This window comes from Anarrhichthys ocellatus, unplaced genomic scaffold (genome assembly GCF_004355925.1).
Source record: "Anarrhichthys ocellatus isolate YVR2014 unplaced genomic scaffold, GSC_Weel_1.0 scaffold62, whole genome shotgun sequence".
Taxonomy (NCBI): domain Eukaryota; kingdom Metazoa; phylum Chordata; class Actinopteri; order Perciformes; family Anarhichadidae; genus Anarrhichthys; species Anarrhichthys ocellatus.
In genome coordinates, this window is record NW_022280092.1 from 325,528 (window position 1) to 339,386 (window position 13,859).

At 42.6% G+C, this 13,859-nt stretch overlaps 3 protein-coding genes across 5 annotated transcripts in view; 2 read left to right on the forward strand and 1 right to left on the reverse strand.

Moving 5' to 3' along the window:
- prkcab (protein kinase C, alpha, b) overlaps window positions 1–10,118 on the reverse strand; it is an 85,895-nt gene extending 75,777 nt beyond the window's left edge. For both annotated transcript variants that reach the window (XM_031872100.1, XM_031872099.1), the window contains exons 1-2: window positions 9,799–10,118; window positions 9,505–9,536 (exon numbers count right to left, since the gene is read on the reverse strand). In XM_031872100.1, the coding sequence (XP_031727960.1) occupies window positions 9,505–9,536; window positions 9,799–9,965 (199 nt within the window). In that variant the 5' untranslated portion in view covers window positions 9,966–10,118. The remainder of the gene's footprint in view (window positions 1–9,504; window positions 9,537–9,798) is intronic.
- LOC116397009 (uncharacterized) lies at window positions 7,875–9,213 on the forward strand. Its single transcript, XM_031872098.1, has 4 exons — window positions 7,875–8,010; window positions 8,111–8,166; window positions 8,243–9,038; window positions 9,158–9,213. The coding sequence occupies exons 1-3, from the start codon at window positions 7,988–7,990 to the stop codon at window positions 9,034–9,036; spliced, it is 873 nt and encodes a 290-aa protein (XP_031727958.1). The 5' UTR covers window positions 7,875–7,987; the 3' UTR covers window positions 9,037–9,038; window positions 9,158–9,213.
- A 708-nt stretch (window positions 10,119–10,826) lies between the features above and the next one.
- Window positions 10,827–13,859, forward strand: part of cep112 (centrosomal protein 112) — a 34,018-nt gene continuing 30,985 nt past the window's right edge. For both annotated transcript variants that reach the window (XM_031872092.1, XM_031872091.1), the window contains exons 1-4: window positions 10,827–10,908; window positions 11,287–11,392; window positions 11,548–11,738; window positions 11,866–12,020. In XM_031872092.1, coding sequence (XP_031727952.1) covers window positions 11,293–11,392; window positions 11,548–11,738; window positions 11,866–12,020 — 446 coding nt within the window. In that variant the 5' untranslated portion in view covers window positions 10,827–10,908; window positions 11,287–11,292. The remainder of the gene's footprint in view (window positions 10,909–11,286; window positions 11,393–11,547; window positions 11,739–11,865; window positions 12,021–13,859) is intronic.

A 13,859-nucleotide genomic window follows, 5' to 3' on the forward strand; every position in this document is an offset into this window, starting at 1 on the left:
ATCTCAGCAGAAAACACACAAGGCAGCTCCCTGACAATTAACTACCCACTCTCGGCTGAGTATTGCTGCCAAGCCTCCGAAAAAGACCCCTCTTTTTAATGTCACCAGATGACATTGTGTTATGCAAGCAAAACACTGTGACATGATCTGCTGAGACAGTCTGTTGAAATGAAAATATTGCACTCCTGGCGGTCACTGCCGCACTGAGAAGTGGAGGGCAGAGTTTGTCAAGAGTCGGCTATGAAAATGGCCTCCTCCCTGTTTTTGTGCTCCGGTTTCATCACTCCGTTGATGTCTTCATTTACAGAAGATCACAAACATTCCACCCAGACAAGCTCACAAATGCATCGTCACAGCTACTGAGACCCATTTCATTCATATGAATGGAAGCTAAGGAGGTAATGCCAATCTCCCGTGTTGGGTTGCGGTTAAAGCGAAGCGCTCATCTGGGTTAAAAGGCATTGAAGGCCAAGCACTGTTACCATGGTGAACTTAGCAAGAAGTATTGTACAATATTGTATTGCAGTGTCTTGGCTGTGGAGTTTACTCCCCCAGTCTCTGGGAGGCCCCGCAGGCAGGTAGTGGCTTTTAAATAAATCATAATAATAGTGCACACATAATTTTAAGGCAAAATTAGCACATAAAAAGAAACACTTGCTGTTTAAAGTCTTTGCTGCTCCACTGGCGAAACATGAACAGCTTTTTATTGTGATGCAGTCACAGCAATCCTTCATCAAAAATATGTCTGCAGAACTTTTGGGGGGGGGGGGGGGGGCACTGGTTCGGTTCATGTTACGGTACAGAGCAGTATACGGCACAAGCTTCTTGCCTTAACACCAAGTACCTCTGAAAACAAGACTGCAAAACCATCTATTTCCCACTAGCGTCATCCATTCCCTAATCCCCCGTCTCCTCATCCTCATCCCCTCTTTACAGTGAGTTTCTAATGAGAGCTCTTTGTCTAGCACCCAGACGGCAGCAATCCCCTTATGCGGACACATAGGAAGGTCTTGTGTCGCTCTGTCTTCAGGGGATGCTAACTGGCACACAGATCAAAAACCCTTTTGGCCACAGACCGTTATGGTTCTTCAATTCAATTTGACAAGCCACCAATGTAGACGAAGAAGAGAGAGACTTCTTGTGTGTCACTTTGGTGGCTTTTAAAGCCCACAAGCAGGGCTGAGAAACTGCTGAAATAGAAAATAGTCTTATTTAAATTACAGTATCTTAACCTATACTCTATAGACTGGAAATAATGGGGTAATGTTAATCACCGTGGGGGCGTGATGCGCAGAACAAACTCTGACAACTAGAGTCGGAATCTAACGAGTTACATTTACTCCGTTATGTGTAAATTTTTAGAGTAAATTGTACTTGTCAGAGTAGTTTTAAAGCACACTTGTTAGATAATATCATTACTTTTACTCCGTTACTTTTGGATTCATTCATCGCGTCTCTTTTATGTATTAATTCATTTATGCAGGCAGGTGGGCAGCTGGTCCCCTCCAGTGCTGACACAGCACTGTGGTGGTCTGGCTGTTATAGACTATAGCTGGTCCCAGGCCTGCTGGCGCTGTTATCCTGCCGCAGGCAGCCACGCCTCCACATGTCTGTTCAAAGCAGCACGGGCTGAAGGCCCAACAGGAGAGGATCGGCACGGCTGGCGTCTTCCACGCGTTTTTTAGACGAACCACGTGAAACGCCACTAAATGTTAACAGTAATCGCGTAACATTTACAGTTATTCGGTTCTGAAGTCACATATACTACACAGTATAGCATGCTTCAAAACTACTTCTACTCCTGCTTTCTGTTGTAATGTAAATATTCAAATGTGTTGTTTGTTGTAGGTTCACTTCTTTAACTTTACTTGAGGAAGACCATCTGTGGTTGAAATAATTCTAGTCATCGCTATCTTTTTGGCTACTCTATATGCATCTAATATAACATGCAACACCCATCAGAGGAGCTGTTAACATAACGAAATGGAAATGGCACACTTTGTTGCTTCAGTAGTGTTGAGGGTGAGGAGTGGAGAGAAAGGGAAGGGAGACGGAGAAGAGGAGAGGGCAACACTCGGTAGTAAAAAGGGACGTTTCGAAAGTGGAGCAGAGACGAGCAGAGGCAGAATTACACATAATTATCCCGGCCAGCTAAGCTTCCACTCTCGGTGTAATTAATGCCGTTCAGCTGGGGAGAGGGTTTAAAAATCGTTGATGTATTACAGAACGTTTCTCCACATTCAACAAGACTCTATTAATGAGCCCCGAGCACATACTTCTTAGACTCAACGATAAACTTTCAAGAGATGTCAAAATTAGGTTTCGAAGTGAAACTTTTGACGTCAATCAAAATGATTTGTTTATATATTTTAGTCACCAACTTGATGGGAGAACTCTCAGATGTTTCGCTCTTTCTGTACTGCATCTAATTCAAAATACATGACAGGCTTTCTCTGTTGAGAATATGAGCATGATTGACTTTTTATTCGTCCAGGTGCTCATCATGCTGGCTGCGAAATCTAATTTGCTTTTGGAATAACAATTGAACTACTGTTCTGATTGTTCAAGCTGTCAGACGTATTAAGAGTAACTTATAGTTCTAGTATATTAGTTTTGGGCACTGATGAGTTTATAATAAACAACCTTTCACTTACTTTAAGTGAGTAAATATGAAATAATGACCCACCCTTTTAAATGAATGGATTCTCTAACTCATGCTATTGCCTACAAATGTAAAGAGAACACCCACAATGCTGAGCAGGAGATTAATATGTTGTAAAAAAGAAAAATCCATAATAAAGCAACAGGGCTCAGATCTGTTTCGTAAGATTTAATGAACCGTATCAAGGCCATCTTAACGCACAAAGCCGAGTGGAGCAGGAGGACCCTTCACGTGTCACCGGCGTCTCATGCTCATGTAAGATGTTTATTGTCTGGGGCTCCCCATCAGGAGCTCTGGCTCTCATGTTCCGACACCCACACGGCTCTGCTCCTTGATTGGTTAATGAGAGGCCACCTCTCCACTCTGAGCGGAGGAAGTGATCGGCTCAACACCTACGCCGCCGTCTATTCGGAGTCAGCCCTCGTCATGCTAACCGACATGACGCCGCCCGCGGGGGGGGGGTAACAAACGTCAGAGACTGAGTGGAGCAGCCTACACCCAACGCCCTCATCTGTGATGATAGGGATGATGATACAGATCTCATCGTTATCACTTGGGGGAGAAGTAAACAGTCACTGGGTTGGAAATGAGAGGAGGCAATGTTGGCTGCATTTGGTATGCAAATATGATTCAATTACAGCAACAGATTAGGCTGGTTAGTTATGGAGATGTCACCGTGGAAGCAAAGGGCGGACTAGACCACAAACAACATGGAGATGGTTCACGCCAACTGCGTAGTGAGCAAACCTCTGCCCTTGTGAAATGTCCCCGTTCTCTACAGAACATAAAATTGTTTTTTGTATGTACTATCAATGGCTTCTGATTCATTTGTCTACACCCTCACATCATCTAAGACACAGTGAAGTTATCTTCTACTCCCGTGTCCTTGTGTTCATTTCTCCATTGTCTGTTGGTTTATACCAAGAAAATACAAAAAAGAAAACACATGAAAATCTTTTCATCAATTAAAAGTTTTTAATTTTCATATCAAAAGTCCTCTCTTTCCCTGTAAAACATTTTTAAAAATTCAGATTATTCATCTAAAACTACAGACTCAAGAGTGATTGTGACTCTTACGATTTTGTTTACGTTACCAAACACAGCGTAGTTGTGCTCTGATTGGCTTATTTCATTGTCTTCCTGCCGGAGGCCTTCAGTCGTCTGCAGCTCTGTGTTCGCTGAGCCAAACCCAATCACACCAACATGTTCTGTTTCACTCAGAAAGACGTCATTTTACAAAAGATAATGATTTACCGTACATTTGACTGATTTAAAGTTGCTGTAATCAATATTTTATATGAACAATATGACAATGTGACAATGTGAAAGGGGTCACTCTTAGGGATGAAGCTACAGAGAAATATCAGCTGAATCTGCAGATCTCTTTGGCTTTACAGAGCTGTGCAGCCATTTTCAGCTCATTGTTTCGCTGCCCGGCTGCAACTTTACTGTTTTGGTTCACTCTCTCAGCTGTTTGAAGAGAAACATCTCTAAAAATCCACTGTACACCACCTGCTCAGCACCAAACAGCTGACAGGGAACTAGTTGGGTAATGTAGTGGAGCATTTAGCAGCTAAAGACACAACTATTCCCCTCAGCAGTTGGTAGAGACCAAAAACAGAGCTAAAAGAGTGAATATTGGAATTAAATTCATCAAGTGGCCAGAAACTCCACACGAATGACAATGTTGCTGCCGGATGTGAAAAAAAGCAACTGTTCCATATCAATTTATGTCAATACTTTGACCCCGATTGGCCAAAGAAAAGCAGTTATTGCTGAAGTCTCTCTGATCTTCAGCATTTACGTCAATCTGTGATCTTACTACTTAGCTGTAACTTGGCCTCAGTTCTCAACCTTTTTTGTTGTTGTCATCTCCTCGACATAATACCCACCACTGTTTTCACGCTGCTCTCTTTCATCTGCTCCGAGTAGTCACACTGTTTGCGTTATCTTTGCCAAAACTCTACAGCACGAAGCCAGGATGTGTAAAAGGCCTCTCTGACTTCATCATCTCATCGCACTCTCACACTTCCACCCATGCGATTGCAAATCCTCCCGTGTTTATTTAGTCTTGTACGTATGCGTCTCGACTTCCTCTTCCTCGTTACATCCTCTTCCTCTTCTTCTTCTACTTCCAACCGCCTCTCCCTCCTCCTCTCGCCTTCCTTGTGTCCAGACGTGGTGCTCTCCTCCCAGCAATGGCTTCTCAACTCTCCAGATGGCACAGTCCTTTCCACAGACGCTCAAATTCAAAAGGCTAGGGAGGAGGGGAAGTCAAGGGGGGGGGGGCATCCACCATGAGGACAAGGGATCTGACGCTGAAACTCACTCTCACATCACTTTGTCTGTGACATTTGGGGCAGGAATAGTTTTCCTGTGGGAATTAATAATTAATAAGTCAGACCTGAAATTTAATTACATAATTTTACTTTCATATTTTTGTCATATTTTGATATGATTCAGCCTTTCTTTCGTGTGTCACACTTTCTCAAGTCAAAAAACTGAATTAAAATAACTTGCAATTTTGTACACGTGGAGCTGCGAGTGTTGAGCGCCGATCCATCTGTCGGCTGTGCGTAAAAGCAACGTAACAGCCAATAATTTATCTCTGCATCATTTGATCTCAGTGAATACACTCGTCAAATCACTCTGGGGGATTCCTAACAAGAAGGGGGGTTTGTGGTCAGGTGAGTAACTCCCATATTTGCCATTTGGTAAATCAAGAATTTTATTTAGTTGGTGCAAATGATGTTTTCCTTACATTATTCACCCGTTTCTGTTTGAGTCTATTCTGCAATAGCAGCCTCTCTATGTCAAAGATTTCAATTTAATTTTAAAATGTTTATGCCATTGTTGCTAAAGTTTGAAGTAGTGGTTAATGAGGCTTATACATGGTTTTAAATCTTATAATATTAAAAATAAAATATAAAAGCATGATGAACAGACTTATCGCACTAGAAATTTGAAGTCCAGATTTGACATTTTGCTACAAGTGACTACATTCATGAGTCATGAATAAAAAAACACAGCCAACACACAATGAAAGTGAGTGGGAATAAAGATGCACAGCGTGAGGGAGAAGAGGGAGGGCTGGTGACGTCCAGGTGGAGTGTATCATTGCATTGGGTGTGTAGGATATATCTCAGCATGCCCATATGACCGGATGCATCGCTGTCACAGATTCTCCACAGTGGACCACGTCACAGCCAATGCAAGCAAGCGCACCTCTACGATCTATATTAAATACACTAATCAATGTACTGGACAGTGAAATATAATAAAGGGTTCTTTATTATATTGTGGTGAGTCACATCTTAGTCCCCTTTGGTGACTGGAAAGAAAGTAGGTTAATGGCAGTAAATGTGAGGCTGCTGAACATTATGATGTTGGTTATTAAGTGTTCCATTCATTGTATTGTAATTCTGTGACATACACCACGGTGAACCACACATCCCCTTTGTTGCCTTTAACAATAACAAGGTATACCAGGCACCAACCTGGGAGCAGCAAGGGCTCTGTCCTCCACCCACACAGAGATCCTGAAGCAGTGCTTTGGATGGCACTCTGTTTGTGTGTGGTGGGGGTGTGTGATCACTGGAGAATAAACAGGAAAGCTGGTATCTGGCTTTTCAATGCAGGGCAGGAAGCTCTAGACAGCCCTTAATCTGCCCACGCCTAAGTGTAAGAAACAACAAACCGATACCAGCCATGCAGGGAAACAGATGCATGGAAGATCACAGGAGCCAGAGCTTTCCCACCTTTCTAATAACTCCTTAGAAGCCAAATGTTCTGCTGGTGAGCTGCACCTCAAACATGCAACACTGTCACCTTTAGCAGCATGAATGTATGAAGCATTTGTCTGGACATTCCTGCCTCAGAGAAGCAGTTCTTAAAAGGTTCGGCTCTTGAGCTTCATGCATGGATAACTAGAGCTAAGTTTGCATTCACAGAATGAAACATATGCCATGATTTTTTAGAGTCTCATATTTATACATATTTGAGATAGAAATCTGTCTTGCAGTCACATATATTGGCATCCCTAACCAACAATTACAAAAGACACTATGCATCCACCCCATGAGGAAAAGAGAAATCCGTACATCAAGGCCTCCAGGGATTAGCCCACTACATGGCTCTCAAAAAGCAACGCATTCCTTATGCACACAAAAACAACATCCAACATCCTGCCTACATCCAAGAACATGCATCTGTCAGCCTACTCCCACGATGCATTAATGGTCAAACACACAGATATGCACAACATAGCAGTCCTATTCCCATGGAAAAGACGCACGTGTCCATTGTGACATAGGGGAGACACTGAGAGTTAATTAAAGCCACAGATCCTCTCACTGCAGCATCACTTTGTAACGTGACCCTGCAGAATGACACCAGTTGGCAACGAGAACAACACACATGCCAGTAAGTTTGGTTGTGAGTTTATCATCACGGTAGTGCAGTCAGCAGCAGGATTGATCATTTTGCTTCTACTCAGTATTTAGTAAGATTACCACCTTCTAGAGGCACAGCAGCTCTACAGACTGGGCCCTCCCAACACTGATGATCGGGCCTTCTTCAATGTCTGGTAGTTTAAACTTTAAGCCCAATAGCAGTAATCTTTGTAACATGCAAAGCTTGTGGGGTTGCTGGGCCATGCGTCAATTAATGTTCTTGCACAAATGCAAAAGGGGGAGAACAATCAGAATGGTACATGTCTACTTTAATTCGAGATATACATCATATCCATTAACTTCATTTTCTCTATCCAATATTTCACATTTGATTTTACATTAATAGAACTCTTCCTAATGTTTTCCCTTTTTGTCTCCCTCACTCCTCACACTTTCCTTTGCCTTTCTCCCCTTTTGGCTGCCACAGTATCACATGTCTGGTGGGAAATGTTACACCAGCTAAAGATGGTGGCATCAGGGTGTTGATTTCAGGGCATGCGTGGCACCCTGACTCCATGTAAAAGCATTAAGCGAAAGTCTAGCCTTTTGAGTGCAAGGTCAATTCAAAGAAAGGTGTTCAGTGTTCTCCGAAATGAGCAAAGTTAGAAAAGATTTCAGCGTAACGAAGATGACTTTCAAGACAGTGGGTTGGATTGTCCAGCTGCCACACCTGATAACGATTTGACCGCTAATTGCTCTCTGAGCAGCTGCTGCTAATGGACTTCGTTTAGTAGGAACAGTATAAAAAAGAGACACACAGAGGGATTTTTAGCAAGGCCAGGACTTACTCTCAAGGCTAGTTAGTCCCAGTGAGCATCTCGGCTCAAACCACAGTGTCTGAGGAGGACAGGGTGCTGCTTTTCGGCTAATAGCCATGGCTCTTGGGCTGCTTCTGCGGTAAATTTAATTGACGTTGAGCATTTCTTTGCACTTTATGTTTCAATTACCTTTCGCAGAGATTTTAATCGAATGTTTGTTGTTTACTGGCCTCCTGCAGGGTTTCCTGGATGTATTTGCTGTTTGACTGCAGTGCTGGATCACCAGTTTTAAGAGGTAAAGACTTTCTTCTTAATTATCACATTAGGCCTCAGCAATATCTAATGTTTTGTCTTTGTTTGTTTTTTTAAAGGTTATAGATATCCATCTAATGGTGACCCGCGTAAACAAGATGAAGTGTTTAATCCTGAAACCTTTGATCGGAGTGCCTGGCAGGCTTTAAATAACCAACCGATTGACCCCGTTTACACGAGTGACAAGTCTTCAGTTACACAACTGCCAGATTCGGTCGCATCTCCAGAAAACCTGCCCGACACAAAAGGTTCTGGTTTGATAGATGGACTTCTCAATGGTCATTTGAGAGACTGGAGCCTAGCGAACCCTGAGAAACTACTTGTGTTTCCTTTAAACCGCAAGTACCATCAGAATAATCCAGCAACGCCTCAGCCAGGCCCTATCCAGACTCAAGATCAATATAAGGATGCTAAGCAGCCTTCAAATACTGCAGGACGTTCTAGCCAAGCTGATTACATGAGCACGGGATCTTCAACGTCTCCTCCAAAGAAGGTCTCATCCCCCAGTAACCCAGCTAATGTGGGAGCCTGGCCTGTCTATCCATCTGGGATGGGAAGACCATTTAATTGGTTCTCTGGAGTAGATCCTGACCTTAGTAAGGAGAGCTACCAGGCACAAAAACCAGTTGTCGACCCCCAAAAAGCTGTGGTTACCCAGAGAGTGAGTGAACCGATCCGTCCACACCACCCTCCTCCGAGCTATATTGTCCAGTCCAGAAACGGCTACCAGCGAACCAGTTATCTCCACAGCAACTCCAGGTACTCGCCAGATGTTCCCCGTCCAATGCCTGCAAGCTCAACGGGTTCAGGGTCAAAACTAAAAGCTGCTCCTGACGGTGTGAAGAACTTTTAAAGGTGTCCACAACTAAACCACAACTAAACCTAACTTTTTAAATGCTTATTTGAAACATGAATTTAATCTTAACATTTCTAATTGTCAAGCAAATATTAACTCCTGCTTTCTTGTTTTGCAGCATGAAGTGCCCTCTTAAGAAAACAAATAATAAAAACTTCGTGAACTTGCTTTATAGACTTCCATGTGTCCTTGATCTGCAATCTCTATACAATATTTGCTCGTTTAACAACTTACTAATGCTGAAAGTGAGGTTTTAGAGTGACTATATTTTAAAAGAATTGGATGTTTGAGTGAGATGGCAAACTGCTTTATGACACAGCGCATATCCAGCTGTGGATGTGTGGCGCTAGACTTCTGTAACTTGGTATAAACGGACACCTGGCGATGTCGTGTTGCTATAGTGTCTACACAATCGCTGACACTTCCAGTAACAAATGCATCAATACACACATGCAAGTGGTTTACCTTGGCATTGAAATCCTTGTTTCCCAAATCCCCTGCAACACAAACGACACAATTAGGGTGGTTGGCAATATGTAATTTCAGAAACTGACAAGTAAATCTTGCTTTCTTTAACAAATTGGCTTAAAGCTCTAGAAATGGCAAAACACTCACTTTCTGTGATTAGTATCTGCAAACTCTTTTACATTTAGGCTTTCAATGGGAAGATAAAGTTGCTGGGAAAAACGCAAGCTTTGCTAAAATTGCTCATATCTATGAAGACTCTGCATTAGACGGGTGTGCACTGGGGATGCTTACCATATGAAGTCTTTACAGTGGCTGCAGAACGTCGGCTGCTTGAAAAATCTCGCAGTAAATTTGTGGTTCTTCACTTCGTGCACATTCTTCTGCCGCAAAGCACCTTTGCGGGCGAATCTGTTCCCAACCCCAGCCGAGTCGTTATAATGTAAAAGATGGTCAGCCATAATGGGGGACTAACCACAAAAAACTACAGCCACAACTTGGTGTTCCTGTGGGGTCCTCGTCTCTTTGTCACGGCTCTGTCTCTGATGGAGGAGCTCCTGACGGACCGCACGCCTCCCCTCTGCGTGGACCACAGCTGAGCGCTTCTTTTTCATTCAAAAAGTGACGTCGGTAAAGTCCGCCTTCACGTGCTGTGGGAATATCTCGCTCCAATTTCAGCGCGCAATTAACCTCGCGGTAGAGTTTATATTAGTTTTGGGTTACCTAAACACATGACGCTTACGTTCTCTAATGTTCTATGTGCACCAGATCCGGGTATTTTGATAAATATATGGTCTGTGGAATATATATGTATATATATTATATTTTGATGAGGAATGAACCAAGACTGCATGTCCCTCCATCCGTTACTGACCATCGCACACACTCAAGGTGTTGTGCACCATCGTGTGGACTTAAAGTTACATTGCACTTTTTGACTAAACTGAGAATCATGTCACACTATCTCAGATAATCCACCTTATTTGTCTACATTAAATGCTCCTGAGAATTTAGTATATTTCTTAGTTTAAAGCTTATATAAAGTCTATTATTGAAGCAGTTATTTAAAAAGCTCAATAAAAACAGAGTGTAGACTGTATTCTAATTAGATATATTAGATATATTGCTATATATATATATATATATATTATATATATATATATATATATATTATATTATAATATATATATATTATATTATAATATATATATATATATATTATATATGTATATATATACATATATTATATATATTTAAAAAAAACACATCAAACAGTTGTAAAAAGGATGCACAGTTCCTATGGCAACAGGGAGACGCCGCTGCGTCGCCACGAAAACCGGATGTGTCGTAAAGTGAGGACGCTGAGGCTTTGAACCGTTTTGAGCGGCCAAATCTGTGCTCAAAGTAAGTCGCCTTTAAGATGTTATTCTACTTTTACGTTAACGGTAAATTCCTCTAAGCGTGTCGTCTGTTTGTTTGTGGAAGTCTGTGAAATAATAATACCACCCCGCGAGCGCTTTACAGGTCTGCTTTAGCTCTTTTGCTAATGTCTGAGGTAATGTTATCCATCGCTAGTTAGCTAGTTTGTGAACAGTGTAGTTATCAGATTCTTACCATGTCATGTTGTGCTAACATCACGTGACACGATGTTACCCTGCCTGTTTGTTATAACTAGCTAGATCTCCACTCTTTTGGAACTTTGTGTAGCTAGCTAACAGAGGCAGCGCTAACCAATAGAGTGACTTCTTATGTACCGTTGGATTCATGTATTTATCTCCTCAGGACACCATGAGCAGACACGAGGACTCGTGGGATAGGCTGGACACTGAGTTTGACCATTTCCTGCTGGACATGAAGCCATATGTCCTGAAACACCCCAACAAGACAGGTGAGAGAATCATCTCTGTTTACTTCACTCAACATGGTCTAACATCACACTTGTAGTTGCTGGCTCTGGAAAGTCGCTCACAAGAAAATACATTAATGTTTTTTAATTTCCTGTGGACTTATTGCCTCTGTCCCTCTCTCTTCCATTGACTCCAGAGCGCCAGCGGTGTGCAGTATGGATAAAGAAGCTGTGTGACCCGGCTGCGTGTGGTTCAGGTGTGATGGGTCGTAAGAACCGCAACATGCACGCCCGTTTGCTCCTTTACATGCTCAAAAGAGGGGTCCTAGAGAGGCCTTTCACCGGCAAACCAGAGCCAGGCAGCCTCAAGACACTCCCTACCTACATGGTAAGAATCACTGCTTCATTCAATCACAAACACTGATATTGCCATCTAGTAGTGACAATGCACCGCCTTCATTTGTAGAACAATGAACCGAATCTGTATCTCCTGTCCGTGAATTTTCATTTTTCAGTCAATCTACTTCGATGAACCGCTGAGTGGTCGATCTATGGAGCACAGCCATGCGGGTCTGCCTGACTGGGTGACAGGAGAGCTGGGTGGCTACACTGATGACGGTCTGCTTAAGGACATAGCCCGTTCCACACCTGTCACAGCTCACCACAGCAGGTACTATTCCACTGTACACTACCTCACTTAAATATATACACGGCCTGGTGCGTGTTATGTATGAACAGCAAGCTGACTAAGAGCCTCAGTTCATGGTACAAGGAATGAACTACACTGCAGACTGGAGTCCCCTTCTAACAGCAAGAAGCATGACTCATATAAATTTATTATCTGTCAGTTATATCGTAAAATCATTTTTTATATATATATATATATCTCGAGGATGCTAAATAACTAAATAACTCATAAGATATTTATCCAAGCACGCTGTGTTGATGTTATGCTATCAGACTAAAATTGAACTTGGCTGTGAAGCTGGATGCACGCATCTTTTCGTGACTGATCGTCCATCGTAGTTGCTCAGCAGCACTATCTGAAAAAAAGCCAAAGACATTGCCAACTTCTTTCGTCAGTCTGCTGTCCACTCTTGACTTTTCAAAAGAGATGCACTTCAAAACAGCACGAGAGGACGGGGAACCTCTTGTATTCTCGACCCATCTTTCTGTTATTCTCCTTTTTTTTTTTTTACACTCTACCCAGTTGTTGAACCTGAGGTCTAACCCCCGCAGAGCAGAGGGGAGAAAGGGGCTCGGTAGCTCATTAGCTCGTTTCCTAAACTGTCGGATTTCCATTTCTAAAACAGAAATGTATGTATTTCGGATTTAGAAACGTGCTGCTTGATTAGAACTAGTTGTCTGAACACCTCCACAAAAAGTCATCTGAATGCATTTAATCATGTTAACACACACCAGTGTGAACTCTTTCAACACGACTCCCTAAATCATCCCAGTTTCCGCTCAGGGATGTTTCCTCTGACTGCAGGCGGTTCAGGCGCTTGACAAAGTGATGTTAGTAATGGCTCAGGGTTTTTTTTTTCATTCCAATTAACAAGGAAAAGGCAAATCAGAGCCCAGTGGCTTGATATGCTCATTAGCATAATAAAAAGAGAGCAGTGTAAGTGTAGTAAAGAGCTTAATATCCACCAGGGCACAGGCCCTCTACTGCCATATATAATTCATATTTTACTGTGAATATGTATCGTTATTAGGACTTGTCTTTAAATACTTGTCACACCTATTATCTAGCCCGTGTCCCACCAGCACAACATATTTCAATGTGTTTTGAGTTTGCACTGTGAACGTGATCAGATTCAGCACATTTAAAATGCCAGCATGCACACAATTATGCTGCAGTGCTTTTGTTTAGTTTATTAATGATGTTTTCATAAATGTGTTTGGATCAGTTAATTACAATCCGCATAGGCTGCCTCACAGACTTTCTTTTATGTGACTCGATCTCTAGCAGTGAGGTATTTTCGGATAATTATTGACCCGTCTGTATGACCAAAAGGCTCCATTTATTTGCACAACAGACGCTATAGCTTCCGTTGCGAGTGATAGTGACACAGCCCTTTGTCCCCTCTGCTGTGCAGGCTGTGGAGAGAGAGGCTTTGTGGGCAGCAGACGGCTGAGAACCGTATTTTCTGATTGCGATGAGACCATGAAAGACACTCAGATCACAGGCTAACGTCCTGATGGAGAAAATTAGCCGGACCAAGAGTCCTTTTATGTGTCACTCTCATTTAGATAAGATTTAATGGAAGGAACTCGTCCGACTCCCCTATGATGTGGCAACGTTTGATCTCCGTCTCACTCGCCATTAGTCAGGTGATGGGCAGGGCTTCTTTTAGCTCGTGAAACGCTCCAATTCAAGTTCCGAGATCTAAAGACAAAGTCGGGACGATCTTGTAATGTTATGAGAGGTTTCACACAGGAGTCGCTGTGCTGTAATGTGTGTGTGTGTGTGTGTGTGTGTGTGTGTGTGTGTGTGTGTGTGTGT